The sequence below is a fragment of the Somniosus microcephalus genome, unplaced genomic scaffold (genome assembly GCF_052327205.1).
Source record: "Somniosus microcephalus isolate GS21.2 unplaced genomic scaffold, FLI_Smic_1.0 unresolved_chr2, whole genome shotgun sequence".
In the NCBI taxonomy this organism is placed as follows: Eukaryota; Metazoa; Chordata; class Chondrichthyes; order Squaliformes; family Somniosidae; genus Somniosus; species Somniosus microcephalus.
Window position 1 is genome coordinate 60,457,386 of NW_028225180.1, and position 26,746 is coordinate 60,484,131.

Sequence of the window (26,746 nt, forward strand, 5' to 3'; positions counted from 1 at the left end):
CAGCAATCACCTTTATGCATGGTAGTGTCCCCTGTTCACAGCCCTCAGCTATTAGGTGTATCGGACCCCACTGTATACTGAGCATGGGGGATAAGGTACTTGTGCCACTAAGATGACACAATGCCACACATATCCGGGTAGAGGCTTCATCCATAGAAGGAATACAACAGGGAATTGTTGCCATTGGGCATCCGATATTCCCGCTCTCCTTTGATTTCAAGTCGGTTTTGGCTCAGGCTGCTACGTCCCAGGAGCATCTGCTCCACAGGCAGCAAAATAATGCCAAACCCAAACAGGAAAATCAAAAGATAGGGAACCATTCATGGTGCGAGATGCTGTATGACACCGTTCAACATCCATGGTATCGCCTACTGTCAGAATCTCTAATCACTGGCCAGTGCGCGTTGGTGGGATTTTACTCGCCTTTGTCTGGAGGATCAGACGGGTGATAAGGCGACTAATTGAGGGATCTAACGTACATGAAATGGCAATGAGACTCAAAATTTAATCTTCTTATAATCGTATAATATTATCATAATAATTATGTGTGTGATCAGGCCCCAATGCCAATGCTCCGTAACATTGTCACGAGATGTGCAATAATGTCACATGCCTGAATGTTGAGATTGACATGGCCCGACTCCAAGCGATGGAAAGTCCGTAATGCTGCTCAACCATTCTGTGAGGCACCACAGGAAGGAGATATAAGAAAGTATTCCATTGTTTCATCTCACCTGCCTGTTTACGGCAATTTAAATGTCCTTGTGTCATACCAGCTGAGCTCGCAGGTATATGTTTGGGAGCTAACTGTTGTTGTGGGAGCCTGACAGTTACAGGTAAAAGATGGAGAACGACATACAGTTAGAGACAAGACCAGAGTGCACTGATTAGACACTGGCATATTGTGTATAATTATAGGGCAAGTGGTCAGTGGATTTTAGTTGTCTGGGGCATTGTGTATCCGGATCACCCTCCTTCGAGTCGCAGTCTGATCAGCTCACGATTCACGGTAGTCAGGTTGTATATATGCTTACTGTTGTCATACTCATATTGTTACTGTTACTTAGCTTCAATAAATTAATCTTTGTATGGAACCTCGCCATCACAAATAAACTTTCTGGCGTCCCTGGGTGGATCACAGATCTCAGGTTGTTAGGGAGTTCTGGGCCCTTATTACATCGCGTGCGATTAAACCATGGCCAAGAAATTCGTCTCGGGCGGTGGCGGAAAATGGGCGATATCGGATCGGCCGCCCGTTATCAGCAGGGCTTGATATTCAGTTTTATTGACTACACTAATCTGAATATCAGCCGCTACATATAACGGGAGGCCGGTCCGATACCAGCCGTTTACCGCCACCATCCGAGCCGAATTTTTAGCCCCTTGTGCCCCGTCCATGAAGCAGCAGTGAGCAGCAGCTGTGGCTCTGGAGCGGTCCCCGTATCTCACTGGGTTTGGCTGTGCAGAGGCTGGGCTTCGGAAGTGCAGAACTTCGAAGGCCAGATGTGGAGTTGTTGAATTTATTATCTCCTGGCCGGGGCCGGAGACATAATCTCAGGCCTCGGAGTGGTTATCGCCGATCAGTGGAGCGCATCTGAGGGAGGCAATGGGAGAGCTGCAGAATATTGGAACTGTTCCAAAGCAAATATGGGAAACCCCAGTCTGGCCCTCTTAGAAAACCAGGCGATTCAGTAGGAACTGGTACAGAAATTGAACAGGTTAAAAATGGCATTGTTTGTGGAGATTTCTGGTGATCGATTTCTCCTCACGGAGCTGCCACCACAGGAGAGAAAGTGCAGGTAAACACTTATGTTTCTGAGAGCACTAATGGGTGACACACCGGATCCTGTTCGCCAAATGTGTAGTTACTGTGTCTTTAAAATGATTCGTGTTCAGGCCTGTTGAATCATGCACAACTACAGGTATCTGCACATACTAAAATCAAATCTAAGCTTTATTTCTGACAGACTTGAAAATCAACAAATCAGCGACATTCCCCAACAGTAACAGAGTTATCTCACTACATTCCAGAATCAGACAACCTTACCTAGCGCAGGACACAGCAATTGGAGCACACACTGTCCCGGGAACTGTGCCAGCTGAGGCTATTCCATGGATGGATCTCGGGGATCACCTTCTAGGTGGAAAATCACTATTTTTAGAACTTTCCTTATGACTCTGCCCATGGGTATGTGACTGTCTGTATTCCTTCCGGTCCCCACACTCTCTGATTCACAGGAAATGTCAAATCAGATGTTTCTCTACCAGCAACGTATCACCTCAGCTTATTCTCCTTAGTCTAACACTATATCACCCGGCACAAACACTTATGCAGCTAGTTATCGGCCTCTCACTGGGAACTCTCAGCTCTGATGTAACTTCCTCAATGATGTCTCTCTTTAGACAAGAACGCGCTTATTCATAGCTCTCTGTTCAACGTCATGTTCTCACATTGGGTCCACTACTGTGTCAAGGCAATAAGCAGTCGTTTGTCTCCTGTTTTTTTTCTCCTTTTGGTGGAGAAAGCTATAGAAACAAAAGTTCCCCTTCCATACACATCTACAATAGTGGCTCTTTCTTCTAGTATGCTTCGATGTGGTGTTAGATTATCGTGTTAACAGGCAGGAGCTGAGAATGAGCATCATTACACTCCCGCAGATATAGAGATGGACTATCATGTTAACAGACAGGGGCTGAGAATGTGCAGCACCGGAATCACGCAGATATAGAGTTAGATTATCGAGTTACCAGACAGGAGCTGGGAATCAGAATCACTATACTCCCGCAGATATGGAGTTAGACTATTGTGTTAACAGACAGGAGCTGGGAATGAGTATCACTATACTCCAGCAGGTATGGAGTTAGACTATCGTACTAATGAACAGGAGCTGGGAATAAGCATCACTACACTCCCAATGATATAGAGTTAGACTAACGTGTTAACAGACATGAGCTGACATTGAGCATCACTGCACTTCCACAGATATAGAGTTCGACTATCGTGTTAACAGACAGGAGCTGGAAATGATCATCAATACATTCTCGCAGTTAAGTGTTAATGAACTTTTATGAACCTACACTAATTCTGCTACAGGGTCCCTGCTGACTTTTCTGCTGCCCTGGTGAACACAGCAAGTAGGTGTTAACTTCATCACTTTTATTTTAATTTATGTATATATTTTCGAAACATCTTCCATTTTGAGATTACCAGAAAGAAGGACTTTCTTACATTAAATACAGGTAACATATATGCTTCATCACGAGAGGATTATTTGGTTTGACTTAATATTTTTTCTAATTTTTAACCAATTTGAGAATTAGTGTCCAGTGAGATTTTAGCACATCCTTCAACTGTTCACTGAATTTCCTCTGGGTAGCTGAATAAATACACGTGCTTGTGCAGGAACTCAAATATATGAGCAGGTACCGGCTTTCTGTGGCGATATATCCATGGTTTGAGTAATCATCTTGGTAATAAACGGTGCTTGACAGCCTGGTGGCTGCAAAACTCCAGACAGCTGTCAGCCACAGGAGCATAAAACTGCCCGATATAATGAAGAGTAAAATAATGGATTTCCTTTGGTTCTCCATCTCTGGATCGCTCTGATTTTTACTGCTCTGACCCCGGAGTCCCCTGCGGGCTCTATTGGCCACTAAAATGCGTCTAACCATCAAAGAATTAAAGAGGGCCTTAGTGGAATGGATGTTATCAAACATTTTAAAAAGGACGTCCATAAGCTCCTCCCATTTTCACTGTCATTGAAGCGAGGGGGAAGCAAGGGAGGCTAGATTGAGAAAACATTTAGTAGTGGAGAGGAGAAGCCTGGTGTTATTTATGCCTCCCTAGATGATCTGGGGATAATGGGTGGTATTAGTGATGGAGAGCAAGACCCGGTAATACTTTATCTGATCTAGCCAAATCAGGTGATGGATGATTAGACCAGTGGTCCACCAAAGACGTTCAAGTTTGCGTCCCTTGGATGTAAGGGAGTGGAGACCAAGGATATACCAGGTGGAAGGACTAGGGTGAGCGAGTGCAATGATATTTGTGGGGACAAGGGCATCAAAGGTGTTGGAGAGGGTGTGATTTAGTAAGCCAGTAGCGGCAGAGCTGTCATGAAGATTAGTAGGCCAATGGCTAGGTAGTTGCAATTTAGAAAGTGAAGTGGTAAGGGACTTGAGGCAGAGGTTTTTTTTTCCAGGGGCTATTAGCAAAAGAAGTGGGGTAATGAGATGAAGGGGGAATAAGGGGTAGAGAGTGATAAAAGGAAATTGTCGGAGATTGCCTTATCAGTGATGGTTATGGAGAGCATAGTGGGGCCACTTGAGATGATAAGACCTAGGGGGTGGACGAGTATATGAGTGAGGGAATATTTTTTTAATTGGTTTGTAGGATATGTGCGTCGCTGACAATGACAGCATTTATTGCCCATCCTTAGTTGCCCTTGAGACGGTGGTGGTGAGCTGCCTTCTTGAAACGCTGCAGTCCGTTTGTCTAGGTACTCCCACAGAGCTGATAGGATTGTGCCCCAGTGACGATGAAGGATCGGCAATATACTTCTAAGTCAGGATGATGTGTGACCCGGAGGAGAACTTGGAGCAGGTGGTTTTCCCATGCACATGCTGCCTTAGTCCTTTCAGGTGGTAGAGGTCGCGTGTTTGGAGGTGCTGCTGAAGAAGCCTTGGTGAGTTGCTGCAGTGCATCTTGTAGGTGGTACAAACTGCTTCCACGTTATGCCGGTGGTGGAGGGTGCGAAGGTTTAAGGTGATGGATGTGGTGCCAAACAAGCGGGCTGCTTTTTCCTCGATGGTGCAGAGCTTCTTGAGTGTTGTTGGAGCTGCACTCATCCAGGCAAGTGGAGAATATTCCGTCACACTCCTTACTAGTGCCTTGTAGATGGTAGAAACGCTTTGGGGAGTCAGGAAGTAAGACACTCGCTGCAGAATACCTAGCCTCTGACCTGTTCTTGATACAACGGTGTTTACGTGGCTGGTCCAGTTAAGTTTCTGGTCAATGGTGACGCACAGGATATTGATGGTGGGGGATTCGGCGATGGTATGCCAGTGAATGTCAAGGGGAGGTGGTTAGACTCTCGGTTGTTGGAGGTAATCATTGCCTGGCACTTCTGTAGCGTGAATGTTACTTGCCACTTATCAGCCCAAGTCTGAATGTCATCCAGCTCTTGTTGCATGCGGGCATGGACTGCTTCATTATCTGAAGACTTGTGAATGGCACTGAACACTGTGCAGTTACCAGCGAACATCAGCATTTCTGACCTGTTGCAGGGAAAGTCATTGATGAAGCAGCTGGAGATGGTTGGGCAGAGGACACTGCCCTGAGGGACTCCTACCTCAATGATGGGCTGTGATGTTCGTCCTTCAACGACCACAAGCATCTTCCTTGTGCTAGGTATGACTTCAACCAGTGGAGAGTCCCTTCCCCACCCCCCCCCCCCGATTTCCATTGACTTAAGTTTTACTAGGGTTCCTTGATGCCACACTCGGACAAATGTTGCCTTGACGTCAAGGTTTGCTTTTCTGACCTCACTTCTGGCATTCAGCTCCTTTGTCCATGTTTATACCAAAGCTGTAAAGAGGTTGGGAGCCAAGTGGTGCTGGCGGAACACAAACTGGACATCAGTGAGCAGGTTATTAGTGAATAAGTGCTGCTTGATAGCACTGTTGACGACTCCTTCCATCACTTTGCTGAAGTTTGAGAATAGATTGATGGGGTGGTATTTGGCCATGTTGGTTATGCCCTGCTTTTGTGGACAGTACATACACGTGCAGTTTTCCACATTGTCGGATAGATGCCAGTGTTGTAGCTGTATAGGAACAACTTGGCTTGTGGCGTGGCTAGTTCTGGAGCACATGTCTTCAACACATCCGCCGGGATTTTGCCGGGGCTCCTAGTCTTTGCTGTAACCAGTGCGCTCAGCCTTTTCTTGTAATCACGTGGAGGGAATTGAAATGTTTGAAGACTACCTTCTGTGATGGTGGGGATCTCAGGTGGAGGCCGATATGGATCCTCCACTCAGCACTTCAGCAAACGCTTCAGCCTTGTCTTTTGCACGCACGTACTGGCTCCACCATCATTGAGGATGGGAATTTTCATGGAGCCTCCTCCTCCCGTTAGTCATTAAATGGTCCACCACCATTCAGGACTGGATGTAGCAGGATTGCAGTGCTTTGATGTGATCGGTTGAATGTTGGATCGCTTAGCTCTGTCTATAGCATGACGCTTCTGCTTTTTAGCACTCATTTAGTCCTGTGTTCCAGCTTCCCCAGGTTGCCATCTCATTTTAGGTAAGCTTGGTGCTGCTCCTGGCATGCTCTTCTACAGTTCCTATTGAAACAGTGTTGGTCCCCTGGTTTGATGCTAAGGGTAGTGTGAGGGATATGCCGGGCCATGAGTTTATAGATAGTGATGGAATGCAATTCTGCTGCTGCCAAAAACCCACAGCGCCACATCGATGACCAGTTTTGAGCTGTTAGATCTCTTCTGAATGTATCTGATTTAGCACGGTGATAATGCCACACAACAGGATGGAGGGTGCCCTCAGTGTGAAGACGGGACTTCGTCTCCACAATTAATGTCATGTGCTCACTACTGCCCATACTGTCATGGACAGATGCATCTGCAACATCTAGATTGGTGAGGACGAGTTCGAGGAATTTTGTTCCATCGTGTTGGTTCTCTCACCAACTGTCGCAGGCCCAGACTGGCAGTTCTGAACTTCAGGACTCGACCAGCTCGGTCAATAATGGTGCCACCGAACCACTCTTGGAGATAGACATTGAAGTCCCCCACCCAGAGTACTTTCTGTGCCCTTGCTATTCTCACTGCTTCTTCCAAATGATGTTCAACACGGAGGAATACTGATTCATCAGCTGAGGGAGGGTGATAGTTACTAATCAACAGGAAATTTCCTTGCCTATGCTTAACTTGAAGTCATGAGAATTCATGAGGTTCGGAGTCAATGTTTTTAACTCCCATGCCACCCTTCCCGACTGTATACCACTGTGCCGCCACCCCTGTTAGGTCTGTCCTGCTGGTGGGACAGTACATACCCAGTGATGGTGAAGGAGGAGTTTGGGACATTGCCTGAAAGGTATGATTTTGCGAGTGTGAGTATGTCACGCTGTTGCTTGACTAGTCTGTGTGACAGCTCTCTAAATTTTGTCACAAGTCCCCAGATGTTGGTGAAGAGGACATTGCAGGGTCGACTGGTCTGTGTGTGCCGTTGCCATTTCCATAGCCAGTGCCAAGGTCGATACTGGAAGGACCGTTCAGTGTTATTCTTATTATTGTGTTTCGTCCTGATTTGTTACAGCTGAGTGGCTTGCTAGGTCATTAAAGAGGGAAAGGGAAGTTAAGAGTCAAATACTTTATCATTCAGGAAGAGTTTAATTGTGAAGAGCAGTGAACTCAGAGGAGGGAGAGCAAGATGAGTTGAGGTGAAATTTGTAACCATCGAGGATGAGAATTCGCTCGGTGCAGAGTCAGACGGAGGAAAGCAAAGCAGATATCTCATTGCAAAAATTGGCTTGATATTTGGGTGTGCGGCACAAAATAAGAATTTTATGAGAGAGACTTGAGGGGTGGACCAAGGTGAGATGCTCGAAGGAGCAGTAGTTGCCGGAGGAATAGGTAGACACTCCAAGGTGTGATTTAGATATAAGGCTAGACCACCAACACGGTGGTTTGGGCATGGAATACAGTGGATATTATAGCCAGGTGTTGAATCTTCATTAAGGGGGAAGTTGTCATCACCCCTCAACAATGTCTCCGTCAATTCCATGATATGAGTTTGATCGTCCACAACTAAGTCATGGTTGGCAAGGGAAGTGTGAAGTGATACATTTAGATAGGAAGAAGGAGTAGAGGCAATACGTAAATGGTAAAGATTTAAAACAGCTGCATGAACCTGGATTGTGTGTACTCAAACCTCGGAAGTTGGTGAAACAATCTGAGATGCCTGCTAAAATGCACATTGCGTCCATGGCATTATTAATTGAGGCACAGCGTACAAAAGCAAAGAAGACATGCTAAACCTTTGTAAAGAACTAGTTAGGTCTCAGCTGGAATATTCTGTTTAGTTGCTGGCACCACACTTACTATAAGAAGGATATCAAGGTCTTGGAGAGGGGGCAGAAGAGATTTTTTGGAGTGCTAACAGGGATGAGGTACTTCAGTTATGTGAAGAGAAGGAAGTAGATGTATTTTTCTCCTTATAGCTGATATGGTTAAGAGGAGATTTGACAGTGGTATTCATAATCATGATTGATTTTGATAGAGCAAAGAACGAGAAATTGTTTACTGTGTCCGAAGTGTTGGTAGCAGGGCACAGATTTAAGGTGATTGTCCAAGAGGCAGAGCCGACTTGAGGAAACATGTTTGTTTACGCAGCTAGTTGATGCCGGAAAGGGTGGTGGAAGCAGATTCAATCTTAGCATAAATACTTGATGGGAAAACATTGGCAACTGTATGGGGAAAGAACAGCCGACATTGATTAATTGCAGCGCTCTGCCAGAAAGCCAGCACAGCCACGATGGTCTGAATGGCCTAATTCTGTGCTGTATCATTCTATGATTCTATGATTCTATCTACACATAAAATCTCACCTAATGTTGTGTCATCGCATAAATTGGATTTATAAGACAACATAATATTTGTTGTTGAATTTAACGAAAAATAATTTGACAAATATACGACCGTATGGACATATGAATAATGACAGACTGTTAGAGATCTCTATCCCGTCCAGCATCTACCACACAATATATACACTTTTCATTTCAACCGAAACCATCTGATCTCCAGGGAGAGGCGGAAACCAGGTAGAAAGCCAAGCCAATTTGGGGGAAAATCAGGGATATTCCTCTCCAACCCATGTAGGCGGTCGAAATTAGCCCAGGAGATCACTCTGGCCCTGAATTATCTGAAGTACCTACCGCTCGTAAGAGATAATGTCCGCCCCAGCCAAAATCCAACAAGCCCTCGCTTGCAGGACTTCGGCAACTCAACGTCCACTGCAGTTGACGGTTTCCTGTTCCAGTGACCCAATATTCTTTAAGAAAAGAATCACCTCCTGACATCTAACCTAGAACTGGCCCTACACAACTTAGAAATTGTGACCTATCGTCCTACCTAATCTATTTCATTGGAACAAACTGTCAACTGCAACACTATCTATTCCCTTTCAATATCTTATATACCTCAATCGGAACACCCATATGTGTACGCTGCTCTAAAGTGTAGAGTCCCAACTCTTTTGGCCTATCTTAATCAATAAAATGTTTTAGCCTTGCCAACGCCTCAATATCATCCAACATGTGAAGAGACGAAATGTGGGCTGTGTATTCCAAGTGATGCCGGACCATAGTCTGCTACGAAATCAAAGTAGTATGATTAGTCTTATATACAATTGTCCTATCAATGTCCCCCAACACCCTATTCACTCTAGCTATTGCTACATGGCATTGCTCATGCAGCTTCAGAGATATATGCATTAGAATGCCCATATCATTTTGTTTCTCCGGCTTTTTTAATGTTTTTCCCTAAGGGTGTATGAGTGTGCAGCATTGTTAAGCATTCGTCCTGCCCACATGCACTTTTCCAAATTAACATCAATTGTCAGTGATCAGCCCATCTCCCAACACAAGATCCGCCTGAAGCTGTCGAGCATTCTCTATAGTCCTAACACTCGCACAGATAAGAACATAAGAACATAAGAAATAGGAGCAGGAGTAGGCCAATCGGCCCCTTGAGCCTGCTCCACCATTCAATAAGATCATGACTGATCTGATCCTAACCTCAAATCTTCTGTCACTGTGCATCCACCCGAACCCATGTGATCTCCCGGGAGAGGCGAAAAACCAGATAAAGACCCAATGGCCAATTTGGGAGAAAAAAATCTGGGAAATTCCTCTCGAACCCATCTTGGCGATCGAAATTCTTCCAGGAGATCACTCTGTCCCTATATTTTCTACAGTACGTACCTTCTGTAAAGGCGATCTCCACCGCAGCCAGGAACAGGAATAAAACCATCTCCTGAAATCTAACACAGAATTAGAACACAGTAGGAGCAGAACCAGGCTACACGGCCCCTGGGCCCACTCCACTACCCACAGGGCCATGACCATTCCGAAGCTAGACTCATGTCCAATTTCCTGCCCGCTCCCGGTAACCCTTAATTCTCTTTACTTCTAGGAAACTATCTATTTCTGTTTTAAATTTATTTAATGATGTAGCTTCCACAGCTTTCTGGGGCAGCAATTTCCACAAACCTACCACCCTCTGAGTGAAGAAGTTTCTCCTCATCTCAGTTTTGAAAGAGCAGCCCCTTATTTTAAGATTATGCCCCCTAGTTCTAGTTTCACCCATCATTGGGAACATCCACACCGCATCCACCCGATCAAGCCCCTTCACAATCTTATATGTTTCAATAAGATCGCCTCTCATTCTTCTGAACTCCAATGAGTAGAGTCCCAATCTACTCAACCTCTCCTCATATGACCGCCCCCTCATCCCCGGGATTAACCGAGTGAACCTTCTTTGTACTGACTCAAGAGCAAGTATGTCTCTTCTTAAGTATGGACACCAAAACTGTTTGCAGTATTCCAGGTGCAGTCACAACAATACCTTGTACAACTGCAGCAATACCTCCCTGTTTTATATTCCATCCCCCTAGCAATAAAGACCAACATTCCATTGGCCTTCTTGATCATTTGCTGCACCTGCATACCAACTTTTTGAGTTTCGTGCACCAGGACCCCCAGATCCCTTTGTACTACAGTACTTTCCAGTTTCTTGCCATTAAGATAATAACTTGCTCTATGATTTTTCCTGCCAAAGTGCATAACCTCACACTTTCCAGTATTGTATTCCATCTGCCAAATCTCTGCCCACTTACTTAGCCTGTCTATGTCCCTTTGCAGGTTTTTAATGTCCTCCTCACTCACTACTTTCCGTCCCATCTTTGTATCATCTGCAAACTTTGATATGTTACACTCGGTCCCCTCCTCCAAATCGTTAATATAGATTGTAAAGAGTTGGCGACCCAGCACTGACCCCTGCGGAACACCACATGTTACTGGTTGCCAATCTGAGAACGAACCATTTATCCCAACTCTCTGCTTTCTGTTAGAGAGCCAATCCTCCACCATTAATTTCCCGGTCTCATCCTCTAAGGGACCAACATTTACTTTAGCCACATTTTTTCTTTTTATATTACTATCGAAACTTTTACTGTCTGTTTTTATATTTTTTGCTAATTTACTTTCATAATCTATCTTCCCTTTCTTAATCAATCTTTTAGTTATTTTTTGCTGTCTTTTAAAGACTTCCCAATCTTCCATCCTCCCACTAGATTTGGCTACCTTATATGCCCTTGTTTTTAGTCGGATACTATCCTTAATTACTTTACTTAGCCACGGATGGCTATCTTTTCTTTTACACCCTTTTTACCTCAGTGGAATATATATTTTTTGGAAGTTGTAAAATAACTCCTTAAATGTACACCACTGATCATGTACTGTCTTACCCTTTAATCTATTTTCCCAGTCCACTCTAATCAATTCCACTCTCACACCTTCATAGTCTCCTTTATTCAAGCTCAGCATGCTTGTTTGAGATCCCACCTTCTCACCCTTTAATTGAATATGGAACTCAACCATGTTATGGTCACTCATTCCAAGGGGATCCTTTACTTGGACATTTTTAATTAATCCTGTCTCATTACACAGGACCAAATCTAAGGTTGCTTTCCCCCTGGTCGGTTCAGTTACATACTGCTCAAGAAACCCATCCCTAATACATTCAATGAACTCATCCTCAAGGCTGCTCTGCCCAATTTGATTTGTCCAGTTAATATGATAATTAAAATCCCCCATAATTATAGCTGTTCCCTTATTACAAGCCTCAACTATTTCCTGATTAGTACTCCGTCCAACAGAGTTGCAACTGTTCGGAGGCCTATAGACTACACCCACTAATGTTTTTCTCCCCTTATTATTCCTTATCTCCACCCAATCTGTTTCACTATCCTGCTCCTTTGACCCAATATCATTTCTCTGTATTATAGTGATTCCTTCCTTTATTAACATAGCCACCCCACCTCTTTTCCCGGTCTCATCCTCTAAGGGACCAACATTTACTTTAGCCACCTTTTATCTTTTTATATAACTATAGACACTTTTACTGTCTGTTTTGATGGTATCAACTGTAAAATTGCAAGTCATGGCACCATCAACAATATCTAGATCACTAATAAAAGTAGTAAAAAGCAATGGTCTGAACACCGATCCCTGCGAGGCACTTCTGATGACTGGTCTCCCCTCAGATCCAAATCCACCAATAATTACTTTTTCCCAGTCTCCAATGCATATTCTCCATGCCCAGTCTTCATTGCATATTCACCCCGCTCAGTTTCCATTGCACATTCACCCCGCCCAGTCTCCATTGCGCATTCACCCCACCCAGTGCCCATTGCAATTTCCCCCCACCCAGTCTCCACTGCACATTCATCATGCCTAGTCTCCATTGCCCATTCACCCTGCCCAGGCTCCAATGCACATTCAACCCGCCTAGTCTCCAATGCACATTCAACCTGCCCAGCTTCCATTGCCCATGCACCCCGCCCAGTCCCCACTGCACATTCTCCCCACCCAGTCTCCATTGTACATTCACCCGCTTAGTTTCCATTGTAAATTTACCCCACTCAGTCTCCATTGCACATTCAACCCACCCAGTCTCAATTGCACATTCTCCCCACCCAGTCTCCATTGTACATTCACCCGCTTAGTTTCCATTGTAAATTTACCCCACCCAGTCTCCATTGCACAAATGCCCACCCAGTCTCAATTGCACATTCGCCCCACCCAGACTCCATTGCACATTCACCCCGCCCAGTCTCCATTGCACATTCTCCCCGCCCAGTCTCCATTGTACATTCACCCCGCTTAGTTTCCATTGTAAATTTACCCCACTCAGTCTCCATTGCACATTCAACCCACCCAGTCTCAATTGCACATTCTCCCCGCCCAGCCTCCATTGAACATTCACCCCGCCCAGTCTCCATTGGAAATTCACCTGCCCAGTTTCCATTGCATTACCTCCCCACTCAGACTGCATTGCACATTATCCCCGCTCAGTCTGCATTGCACGTTCACCCCACCCTGACTCCATTGCCCATTCACCCCACCGAGTCTCAATTGCACATTCACCGTGGCCAATCTCCATTGCAAAATCACCCTGCCCAGTCTCAATTGCACATGCACCCCGCCCAGTCTCAATTGCACATTCACACTGCCCAGACTCCATTGCACATTCACCCAGCCAAGTCCCCATCACCATTTCTATCCACCCATTCTGCATTTCTCATACTCCATGCTCAGAGTCCATGGTCCATTCTCCCCGCTCAGTTTCCATTGCACATTCTACCTACCCAGTCTGTATTGCACATTCAGCCCGTCCAGTCCCCATTTCACATTTGCCCCACCCAGTTTCCATCGCCCATTCTCACCACTCAGTCTCCATAGCACATTCACTCCACCTAGTCTCCATTACACATTCAACCCGCAAAGTCTCCATTGCCCATTCTCCCTGCCCAGTCTCCATTTCCCATTCTCGCCGGCCAGTCTCCATTGCACATTATCCCCGCCTAGTCTCCATTGCCAATTCACTCCGCTTAGTCTCCATTGCAAATTCACCCCGCCCAGTCTCCATTGCCCGTTCTCACTGCACAGACTCCATTGCCCATTCTACCCACCCTGTCTCCATTGCCCACTCTCCGCGCATAGGCTCCATTGCCCATTCTACCTGCTGTCTCTTTTGCCCATTATCCCCGCCCAGTCTCCTTTGCACATTCTGCCCGCCCAGTCTGCATTTCCCATTCACCCTGCCCAGTCTCCATTGCACATTCACCCCACTCAGTCTCCATTGCACATTCATCCCGCCCAGTCTCAATTGCACATTCTCACAGCCCAGTCTCCATAACCCATTCACCCCACTCAATCTCCATTGCACATTCAACCCGCCAAGTCTCATTTGCCCATTCTCTCTGCCCAGTCTCCATTGCCCAATAATCCTGCTCAGTTTCCATTGCACATTCTACCTGCCCAGTGTCTATTGCACATTCACCCAGCCCTGTCCCCATTTCACATTTTCCCCGCCCAGTCTCCATTGCCCATTCTGCCCGCCCAGACTCCATTGCACATTCACCACGCCTAGTCTCCATTGTCCATTCTATGCACCCAGCCTTCATTGCACATTGACACCGCCCAGTCTCCATTGCTCATTTACACTGCCCAGTTTTCATTGCCCATTCTCCTCGCCCAGTCCCCATTGCCCATTCTCCGTGCCCAGTCCCCATTGCCCATTCTCCCTGCCCAGTCTCAATTGCTCATTTACACTGTCCAGTCCCCATCTCCCATTCTCATCCTCAGTCCCCATTGCACATTTTCCCCGCCCAGTCCCCATTGCAAACAAATTCCACCTAGTCTCCATTGCACATTAACCCCGCCCTGTCGCCATTGCCCATTCTCCCCGCCCAGTCTGCTTTGCCCATTCACCCCGCCCATTCTCCATTTCCCATTCTCCCCACCCAGTCTCTATTGCCCATTCTCCCACCCAATCTCCATTGCACGTTCACGCCATCCAGTCTCCATTGCACATTAACCCTGCCCAGTCTCCATTGCTCATTTACCCTGCACAGTCTCCATTGCCCATTCTACCTGCCCAGTCCCCATTGCTCATTTTCAATGCTCAGTCTCCATTGCACATTCACCCCACCCATTCTCCATTGCTCATTGACACCGCTCAGTCTCCATTGCACATTCACCCCACCCATTCTCCATTGCTCATTTACATTGCCCAGTCTCCATTGCTCATTCACCCTGCCCAGTCTCCATTGCACCTTCACCCCGTCCGGTCTTAATTGCTCATTTACACCGCCCAGACCCCATTGCACATTTACCCAGCCGAATCTCCATTGCCCATTCTCCGAGCCCAGTCTCCACTGCACATTCACCCTGCCAAGTCTCAATTGCTAATTTAATCCACCCAGTCGCCATTGTATATTCACCCCGTGTTGTCTCAGTTGCTCATTTACACTGCTCAGCCTCCATCGCCCATTCTCCCCCTCAGTCCCCATTGCACATACTCCCCACCCATTCCCCATTGCTCATTTACACGGCCCAGTCTCCATTGCACATTCACCCCACCCATTCACCATTGCTCATTTACACCACCCAGTCTCCATTGCCCATTCACCCTGCCCATTCTCCATTGCACATTCACCCCGTCCAGTCTCAATTGCTCATTTACACCGCCCAGTCTCCATTGCACATTCAGCAGACCCAGTCTCCATTGCCCATTCTCCGTGCCCAGTCTCCATTGCACGTTCACCCCGACAAGTCTCAATTGCTCATTTACACCACCCAGTTGCCATTTTACATTCATCCTGCCCAGTCTCAATTGCTCATTTACACCGCCCAGTCTCCATTGCCCATTCTCAGCTCAGTCCATATTGCACATTTTCCCCACCCATTCACCATTGCCAATACACAAGCCTAGTCTCCATTGCATATTCACCCCGCCCAGTCGCAATTGCACATTCTCCTCACCCAGTCACCATTGCACATTCTACCCGCCCAGTCTGCATTGCACATTCACCCCATCCAGTTTCCATTTCCCAGTCTCCCCACCTCGTCTCTATTGCCCATTCTTCCCCAAATCTCCTTTGCACATTCACACCATCCAGTCTCCATTGCACAGTAACCACGCCCAGTCTCCACTGCTCATTTACACCACCCAGACTCCATTGCCCATTCTACATGCCCAGTTCCCATTGCCCATCCACGCTGCCCAGTCTCCACTGCACATTCTCCCCACCCAGTCTCCATTGCTCATGCTCTCCACCCAGTCTCTATTGCCCGTTCTCCCTCCCAATCTCCATTGCACACTCAAACCGCCCAGTCTCCATTGCAGATTCACCCGACCCATTCTCCATTGCTCATTTACAGCACCCAGTCTCCATTGCCCATTCTACCCGCACAGTCCCAATTGCCCATTGGCCCTGCCCAGTCTCCATTACCCATTCTACACGCCCAGTCCACATTGCCCATTCACCCTGCCCAGTCTCCATTGGCCATTCTACCCACCCTGTCACCATTGCCAATTGTCCCTGTCCCGTTTCCATTGCCCAATCTACCCAGCCAGTCCACATTGCACATTCACCCCACCCATTCCTCATTGCTCATTTACACCTCCCAGTCTCCATTGCACACTCTACCTGCCCAGTCCCCATTGACCATTCACCATGCCCAGTCTCCTTTGCACATTCTCCTCACCCAGTTGCAATTGCCCATTTAAACTGCCCAGTGTCCGTTGCCCATTTTTCCCACCCAGTCTCTATTGCACATTCAACCCACCGATTCTCCATTTCTCATTTACACCTCCCAGTCTCCATTGCACATTATACCTGCCCTGTCCCCATTGCCCATTCACCCAGCCCAGTCTCCATTGAACATTCACCCTGGCCACTCTCAATTGCTCATTTGCACTGCCCAGTCTCCATTGCACATTCTCCCTGCCCAGTCTCAATTGCTCATTTAAACTGCCCAGTCCCCATCTCCCATTCTCATCCTCAGTCCCCATTGCACATTTTCCCCGCCCAGTCCCCATTGCAAATAAATTCCACCTGGTCTCCATTGCACATTAACCCCGCCCTGTCGCCATTGCCCATTCTCCCCGCCCAGTCTGCTTTGCCCATTCACCCCGCCCATTCTCCATTTCCCATTCTCCCCACCCAGCCTCTATTGCCCATTCTCCCACCCAATCTCCATTGCACGTTCACACCATCCAGTCTCCATTGCACATTAACCCTGCCCAGTCTCCATTGCTCATTTACCCTGCACAGTCCCAATTGCCCATTCTACCTGCCCAGTCCCCATTGCTCATTTTCAATGATCAGTCTCCATTGCACATTCACCCCACCCATTCTCCATTGCTCATTTACACCGCTCAGTATCCATTGCACATTCACCCCACCCATTCTCCATTGCTCATTTACATTGCCCAGTCTCCATTGCTCATTCACCCTGCCCAGTCTCCATTGCACCTTCACCCCGTCCGGTCTCAATTGCTCATTTACACCGCCCAGACCCCATTGCACATTTACCCAGCCGAATCTCCATTGCCCATTCTCCGAGCCCAGTCTCCACTGCACATTCACCCTGCCAAGTCTCAATTGCTAATTTAATCCACCCAGTCGCCATTGTATATTCACCCCGTGTTGTCTCAGTTGCTCATTTACACTGCTCAGCCTCCATCGCCCATTCTCCCCCTCAGTCCCCATTGCACATACTCCCCACCCATTCCCCATTGCTCATTTACACGGCCCAGTCTCCATTGCACATTCACCCCACCCATTCACAATTGCTCATTTACACTGCCCAGTCTCCATTGCACATTCAGCAGACCCAGTCTCCATTGCCCATTCTCCGTGCCCAGTCTCCATTGCACGTTCACCCCGACAAGTCTCAATTGCTCATTTACACCACCCAGTTGCCATTTTACATTCATCCTGCCCAGTCTCAATTGCGCATTTACACCGCCCAGTCTCCATTGCCCATTCTCAGCTCAGTCCATATTGCACATTTTCCCCACCCATTCACCATTGCCAATACACAAGCCGAGTCTCCATTGCATATTCACCCCGCCCAGTCGCAATTGCACATTCTCCCCACCCAGTCACCATTGCACATTCTACCCGCCCAGTCTGCATTGCACATTCACCCCATCCAGTTTCCATTTCCCAGTCTCCCCACCTAGTCTCTATTGCCCTTTCTTCCCCAAATCTCCTTTGCACATTCACACCATCCAGTCTCCATTGCACAGTAACCACGCCCAGTCTCCACTGCTCATTTACACCACCCAGACTCCATTGCCCATTCTACATGCCCAGTTCCCATTGCCCATCCACGCTGCCCAGTCTCCACTGCACATTCTTCCCACCCAGTCTCCATTGCTCATGCTCTCCACCCAGTCTCTATTGCCCGTTCTCCCTCCCAATCTCCATTGCACACTCAAACCGCCCAGTCTCCATTGCAGATTCACCCGACCCATTCTCCATTGCTCATTTACAGCACCCAGTCTCCATTGCCCATTCTACCCGCCCAGTCCCAATTGCCCATTGGCCCTGCCCAGTCTCCATTACCCATTCTACACGCCCAGTCCACATTGCCCATTCACCCTGCCCAGTCTCCATTGGCCATTCTACCCGCCCTGTCACCATTGCCAATTGTCCCTGTCCCGTTTCCATTGCCCAATCTACCCAGCCAGTCCACATTGCACATTCACCCCACCCATTCTTCATTGCTCATTTATACCTCCCAGTCTCCATTGCACACTCTACCTGCCCAGTCCCCATTGCCCATTCACCGTGCCCAGTCTCCTTTGCACATTCTCCTCACCCAGTTGCAATTGCTCATTTAAACTGCCCAGTCTCCGTTGCCCATTTTTCCCACCCAGTCTCTATTGCACATTCACCCCACCGATTCTCCATTTCTCATTTACACCTCCCAGTCTCCATTGCACATTATACCCGCCCTGTCCCCATTGCCCATTCACCCAGCCCAGTCTCCATTGCACATTCACCCTGGCCACTCTCAATTGCTCATTTGCACTGCCCAGTCTCCATTGCACATTCACCCTGCCCAGTCTCAATTGCTCATTTATACCACCCAAACTGCATCACCCATTCTCACTGCTCAGTCTCAATTGTTCATTTACGCCACACAGTTTCCATGCACATTCAACCCGCCCAGTATCAATTGCACATTTACACGGCCCAGTCTCCATTTTACATTCACCCCGCCCAGTCTCCATTGCACATTCATCTCACCTGGTCTCAATTGCTCATTTACACCATCCAGTCCCTATTGCACATTCACCCCGCCCTGTCATAATTCCACATTCAGCATTCTTGCTTTGACTCAGGCGTTATCCTGCATGGTCCAAAATACGGATTTACCACTGTTCGCTTTGCCAGTTCATGTTTCCTCTCTAAATCTATGCTTCATCTTTACTGATCGTGATTGAAAAGTTTTTCCTTGCTTCAGCTTGGCTGTTGCTTTGTTAGATCCATCAATATTACTGTTGTTGCTTTATTATTGCCTTTCATTATTATTATAAACGCTCGTCTACATCCAGCAAAAGAATACACTTCAATCAATGCAGCAACAATCCAGAATTTTAATTCAAAAGCCTTTCGAAGGAATGTTGTTTGACCTACTTGTGAAATATTTCTAAACTTTTTCTCTATTACAGTTAACTTTGTTGCGATTGTGGTCCTGTCCCGAGGAAATTGCGGTCTCTCGAAATGTGTGACTCTCTACCTGGTGGCCATGGCAGCAGCGGACCTCCTGGTTGTTGTCACCGATGTCATATTAAGGTGCATTGCTGATATTTATTTCCCTATTTCACTCTTGACCATTACCCCCGTGTGCCGTCTAAATGCTGTCCTGATGTTTGCAGCCACTGAAACTTCAGTCTGGTTCACTGTGGTTTTCACATTCGATCGATTTGTGGCCATTTGTTGTCAGAAGCTGAGAGCTAAATATTGCACCTACAAAATGGCAGCTGTTGTTATTACGGTGGTGAGTGTACTGAGCTGTTTGCAAAGCATTCCCTGGTACTTTGTATTTAACCCTGATTTTACAATGGACAATGTACCCCGGGGTTGTGTCATGAAACCCACCGTTTTTACTGCACCTGCGTGGGGAGCATTTGAATTGCTTCACCTTGTTTTAACCCCTTGTGTACCATTTATTCTGATTTTACTGTTCAATGCTCTCACTGCCAGGCACATTATAGCGGGCAGTAGAGTCCGTAAGGGGCTGCTTCGCCACAGCAATGGAGAGAATCACAAGGATCCAGAGATGCAGAACCGAAAGAAATCCATCATTTTACTCTTCAGTATATCGGGCACTTTCATACTCTTGTGGAGCACAGAAGTTGTATATTTTATCTCTCTGCATGTCACAAACGCCCAGTTTTATACGGCCAGATATCTTGAATCAGCCGGAATCATGCTTCAGCTGCTGAGTACCTGCACCAACGCGTGTATTTATGGCGTGACACAGAGTAAATTCAGAGCGGAGCTGAAGAATGTGGCGAAATATGCACTGAATCTAGTTTCTAAATTATTTAAATAATACATACCGCTGTAGAATTTCCATATACTGTCCGCTGGCATTTAAAGTCAGAAACACAATGAGTTCACGGAACAGATATTCCTGCAAATCATTGAATAACATTATGAGCACTGGACACAAATTAACTATACCAATACGCATAGTGTTGTGAAATAAAGCGTGATTTAATTTAATGTTCAATATTTTGCTCTAATTAAACCTGATATAAAATTAGATCAAAGCTCCTTTGACTGTTTCCTGACACAGACACCGCCTGGTGGGGTGGACTGAAAGTAAGCTGTCAGAGTCAGACAGCGTCCTGTCCATTGGAAAATGACTTTTGATCAGAAAACACTAATAAAGAACCAACAACAGGACCATGTGTAATCGGTAAAATATTAATGAGGATTTCAACTCCAGGAAGGAGTTCATGAGATCACTTCGTCTCTGAGCTGCTGTGTAGCAATGTTTACTCACAGCAGGTAGTTTAATGGGACATGAGGCTGGGTTTGGTTACTATGAGGATCCCCTCTGATAGGTTGTGATTAGTAATATCCTTCCATCACAAAGAATACATTCGGTATAACAGCGGATCTACAGGTTTTCATTTGATTGCCTGATATAAATTATGGGCTAAGATTGTTTTCTATATCATTTAACCGCCCTTGACCCTGATTCAACACATGCCCTCCATATACACTACAAGCCTTTGAGGTCAGGCTTTCCTTGAAATTGTTGTTGTTATGAATGATTACAGCATTAACTTTACCCCTAACCTTTCTTAACCCTTCTGGTAGCCATTTATCGATACCAGGGAGTCTATTCCCTCTGAAATAACATCCACAATTTGCCCAGTCATTCCTCGAAATAGGCCTTTAATTGCTTGCACGTTGCGTGCTGGCGTTCTAGCCCTTATCACTAAATGGGTCCTTGGTCTGTTCCCCTCCTCCTCTGGCACATTCTCCTGCTTTGAGCATATCATCTGTTCCCCTCAACTTTCACCTCTCATTTAAACTCCTTGTTCTGTATCAGCCATTCAAGTATCACACAGAGTTTCTCACAGAGATATCTTCATGGGTTTCCTCCGTCAGCCGCTGCACCAAGCAACTTCTCATTGTCGGTGATTTGAAGCTCCATCTCAACTCATCATGCTCTACCTTCACTGAGCTCACAGCCCTCCTATCCTCCATTAATCGCTCCCGCCATATAAACACCCCTACCCATATTGATGGACACACCTTCACCTTGCCCTGTCACGTGGCCTCGCTACTCACATCTTGTTAATCACAGGTTGGTACATTCCATATCACTTCCTACTATCGGTCCCCACCTCATCCTGCTTCCCCCTTTCAAACCCACATCCATAAATTTCTGCCCCTGGGGAAAAAATCTCTCCCCCAAGTCACTTAAAACTGCACATTCAAGTTCTCACTGTATAGCTTTTGGTTCACCATTCACCGTGATATTTATGCAGCTACCGATCTGCCCAATCACACACTCAACTAAAACATTGATGCCTTTGTCATCATTAAAACCATCACTTGCGCTTTCTGTCTCCCCTGTCGATCCCCCTGATACGGCCATCATATCCATTAGGTTAAGTCTAAGGGATGCAGATTTGAACGTTTATGGTAGCCTGCTAGTTAGTCATTCATCTTCAGGTCTGGCTGGACACGACAAAACACTGTCCTTTGCCAAAACTGCTCACTTTTCCAGGATACCCTGGAATGCAAAGACAACTCCTGCATTTTTTCCCAGTCACTACAATCTTCTCAAGCCCTCTTTCCTGCCTCCCAAAACCTCACCACCAACACTTAGAATGTACTGTCAGCTGCCTATGCCGCTTCCCTCCCTTCCCATAGCCCACCAGGCCAAACTCTCTCTAAGTTTCCCCCCCTGCCCCAACCCTGAACTAACATCTATGTCTGCTTTTTTCCTATCGCCCCTCATTCTCTGTGTGAGCTCATCTTTTCCATGAGATCCACTTCCTGCTCCCTCAACCCTATTCCCATAAACAGCTGAGCATCCAACCTCCCTTCTTGATCCACATGTGAGCTAATATCTTTAACAGCTCCATCTCCTCAGGTAATGATCACCTTGTGGTAAAACCATCAATGTACTCCTGTACAAATGAATAACTGTCATTAAAGCAATGTTACAGCACCTATGTCCATTCGCCGAGTGTAAACAAGCTTTCTGTAAAAACCCTGACACAACGCAAAGACGTCATTACGTTGGTCACGTGGTGCCCCGAGTGGCGGGAAACGTGATGGCGTCATGACGTCAGTGGTGGGAGGTTCTGAGTTCAGGCCTCATGGAACAAGCAACTGTATAGACCTGTTTGCTGTTGCTCCTGCACATTTTTGTTTTGTTCACCAGTTTAATTAAATTCGGTTAACTTACTGAACTGACTCTACCTCAGTGATTTAATAGGAATCCGTCGATTCCTACATTGGTGACCCCGATGCTTCATGGACAATTTTCGCGGAGGCAAGCTCGAGAACAAGATGGATGTAAATGCAGCGAGTTTGAAGATCCCTCTATTTTGGGAACAACAGGCAGCCTCCTGGTTCGTTCAAGCGGAGGCTCCGTTCCAACTGTGAAACATAGTGCTGGATCAGACCCGTTACCTGTATGTGGTCTCCGCACTGGACAGCTCGACGGCTTCCCGCATTATCAGCCTGCTGGAGACCCGGCCCGTGGAGAACAAGTACGAAGCGCTCAAGGCACGCCTCATGCAAGTATTCATTCTCACAAAGGCGGAGCACGCACGACGCTTGCTCGCACTCCCCGGGTTAGGTGATGCTAAGCCTTACATAAGAACATAAGAACATAAGAAATAGGAGCAGGAGTAGGCCAATCGGCCCCTCGAGCCTGCTCCGCCATTCAATAAGATCATGGCTGATCTGATCCTAACCGCCAATCCACTATCCCAGAACCATCTCCTGAATCTAACAGAATTAGACACACGAACTAGGAGCAGGATCAGGCTACATGGCCCCTGGGCCCGCTCTGCTACCCACAGGGCCATGACCGATCCGAACCTAGACTCATGTCCAATTTCCTGCCCGCTCCCCGTAACCTTTAATTCCCTTTACTTCTAGGAAACTGTCTATTTCTGTTTTAAATATATGTAATGATGTAGCTTCTACAGCTTTTTGGGGCAGCATATTCCATGGACCTACCACCCTCTGAGTGAAGTAGTTCCTCCTCATCTCAGTCGTGAAAGAGCAGCCCCTTATTCTAAGACAATGCCCCCTAGTTCTAGTTTCACCCATCATCGGGAACATCTTCCCCGCATCCACCTGATCCAACCCCTTCACAATCTTACATGTTTCAATAAGATCGCCTCTCATTCTTCTGAACTCCAATGAGTAGAGTCCCAATCTACTCAACCTCTCCTCATATGTCCATCCCCTCATCCCCGGGATTAACCGAGTGAACCTTCTTTGTCCTGACTCGAGAGCAAGTATGTCCTTTCTTAAGTATGGACACCAAAACTGTACGCAATATTCCAGGTGCGATCTCACCAATACCTTGTACAACTGAAGCAATAACTTCCTATTTTTATATTCTATCCCCCTAGCAATGAAAGCCAACATTCCATTGGCCTTCTTAATCACTTGCTGCACCTGCATACTAACCTTTTGAGTTTCGTGCACCAGGACCCCCAGATCCCTTTGTACTTCAGTACTTTCCAGTTTCTTGCCATTAAGATAATAACTTGCTCTACTATTTTTCCTGCCAAAGTGCATAACCTCACACTTTCCAGTATTGTATTCCATCTGCCAAATCTCTGCCCACTTACTTAGCCTGTCTATGTCCCCTTGCAGGTTTTTTATGTCCTCCTCACTCACTGCTTTCCCTCCCATCTTAATATCATCTGCAAACTTTGATATGTTGCCACATGCTCACCCACCTCGGGTCTGAGCTGCAGTGTTTTATATTTCGTGAACTGTTCCTGAGCCAGCTCCCTGAGCAGGTACAAGCAGCCCTGGCCAGGTCGACAGCTGTGGATGGTGTGGCTCTCGCGGACGAAGCCGACACCATTTACGCGGTGATGCAACAGTATTGTGCCACCTCGACATGCCCGCCTCCAAGAACCCCGCCTCGGCACCTCCACAGACCGGCCTTTGCTACTACCACGCCCGTTTCGGTCCGAAATCCAGATGCTGCCGATCCCCATGCAAATTTGTGCCGCCGGCACCGAGAAAGCAGCAACACCGATTGCGCGACCGGAAGGGAAGCCCCGAGGATGGTTTCACCTCCACAATGACAGAGGGTGGTTCTGGGGGAATTGTTGTACCTCACCGACTCCATTTCGGGCCGGCGTTTCTTACGCGACACAGACGCTCAGTGTAGCATCCTCCCCGCTTCGGTTCTCGACGTCCGATCTGGGCGGCGTGGTTCTCCACTACAGGCCGCCAATGGCAGTGCCATCCATACATATGGGCAGCAGTGTATCCGAATGTGTCTCGGCGGCCAACTCTTCCACTGGGAGTTTATCACTGCCACGATACCAGTGGCGATCCTCGGTGCCGATTTTTTCTGCACGCATGACCTACAGGTCGACATACGTAATCGCCGCCTGCTCCATGCCGCCTCATGAGCCCCCGACCCCTGCTTTCGGGGCTCCGGCACGACCCACACGGTTGCCTGCACCGAGTCGCCGCCTGACGAGTTCACCCGCCTGCTCAAGGAATTTCTGGAGCTCGCTCGACCCACTTTCTCTGCGACGACCGCCAAACATGGTGTTTAACACCACATCGTGACAACCGGCCCCCCGGTTTATGCCCGGGCTTGGTGATTAAAGGCCAGTAAACGCGAGGCCGCAAATGCGGAATTCGCCACTGTGGAGCGGTTGGCCATCGTTCACGGATCTGATAGTCGCTGCTCATCTCTGCTACACATCGTGCCAAAGCCCGGCGGTGGGTGGCGGCCCTGTGGTGATTATCTGCACCTCAATGAGGTCACAACTCCAGACCGGTCCCCGATACCGTATATTCAAGATTTTTCCACCCATTTGGCCGGCATGTCGTGGTTCTCCAAGGTTGAACTCGTCCGCGGATAACACCAGGTGCCCGTCCACCCTCAGGACGTCCAAAAAACGGCGGTCATTACCCCATTTGGCCTTTTTGAATTTTTACGGATGCCTTTCCGGCTTAAAAATGCGGCGCAGGCGATCCAACGCCTCATGGAATCGGTGCTCCGGGCTCTCAAATTTCTTTTCGTATACCTCGATGACATCCTCATCGCCAGTGCATTCAAGGAAGAACACCTACGTCGCCTGCGCGTCCTTTTCCGCCGTCTCCAGGAGCATGGCCTTATAGTTAATCCAAACAAGCAACAATTTGGAGTGAGGCAGCTCGATTTTCTAGGCCACCGCATCACCGCGGAAGGGGCACTGCCACTCAGGGCGAAAGTGGCAGCCGTTGCTGCGTTTCCACAGCCGCAACCCATCAAGGCACTCTAAGAATTCCTCAGCATGGTAAACTTTTACCATCGCTTTGTCCCCCGGGCCGCCCAGCTCATGCGGCCGCTCTATAAAGCACTCCGAGGGAAACCGGGGAAAGATACATTGATCTGGTCGTCGGTCATCGACCATGCATTTGGGGACACGAAGGAGGCCCTCACCAATGCGACGATATTAGCGAACCTGCTGCCCGGCGCCACCATCGCGCTCACGACAGATGCATTGGACTATGGCGTCGGCACTGTGCAAGAGCAATGGGTCGACGGGGCATGGCAACCGCTGGCGTTTTTTAGCCACCAGTTATGTAGTAATGAACGTAGCTATAGCACTTTTGACTGAGAGCTGTTGGCGTTGTTCCTGGCCATCCGCCACTTTCGTTTTTTATTGGAAGGACGCCAATTCATCGCTTTCGCGGATCGCAAGCCCCTGACATTTGCCATGGCCAAGACGAATGAGCTTTGGTCGGCCCGACAGCAATGGCAACTCACTTTCATCTCCGAGTTTACCACCGACATCCGCCATGTGGCCGGCAAGGAAAACGTGTTGCCGACTGCCTTTCACATGCGGCCATCCAGGCCGTCCAACTAGGTCTCGACTATTCACTAATGGTGATCGACCAAGCGGCTGACCCGGAGACGCACGCTTTCCGTTCCGATTCTTCCGGCCTGCGGCCAGGGGACATACTTTTCCACTAAGATGGCACATCCTTGCTCTGCGATGTCTCCCTGGGAGACCCACGCCCGATCGTTCTGTCATCCTGGTGCAGGAAAGTCTTCAATATCTTGCACAACCCCACCCACCCGGTTTTGCGGGCTTCACAGAAGTTGTTAGCATCCAAGTTCGTCTGCAGGGGAATGCGAAAAGATGTGTGCGACTGGGCCAACACCTGCATCGTGTGCCAGAGAGCGAAGGTGCAGCGGCACGTTAAAGCTCCTGTCACCGTTTTCGAGGTACCGGAGTGGCGATTCGATCATGTTCATATCGACCTCGTGGGCCCACTACCACCGTCACAAGGGTTCTTGCATCTGCTGACGATCGTCGACCGTACCACCAGATGGTCGGAGGCCATTCCAC

General features: G+C 47.7%; 1 protein-coding gene and 1 pseudogene across 1 annotated transcript; one reads left to right on the forward strand and one right to left on the reverse strand.

Annotated features, from left to right (window-relative positions):
- Positions 1–26,746, reverse strand: part of LOC147092706 (NACHT, LRR and PYD domains-containing protein 12-like) — a 1,351,730-nt pseudogene that overhangs the window by 575,695 nt on the left and 749,289 nt on the right.
- Positions 1,726–20,372, forward strand: LOC147092712 (putative G protein-coupled receptor 139). Its single transcript, XM_085976390.1, has 3 exons — positions 1,726–1,799; positions 3,095–3,135; positions 19,334–20,372. Exons 1-3 carry the CDS (start codon positions 1,726–1,728, stop codon positions 20,218–20,220), a joined length of 1,002 nt encoding a protein of 333 aa, XP_085832516.1. The 3' UTR covers positions 20,221–20,372.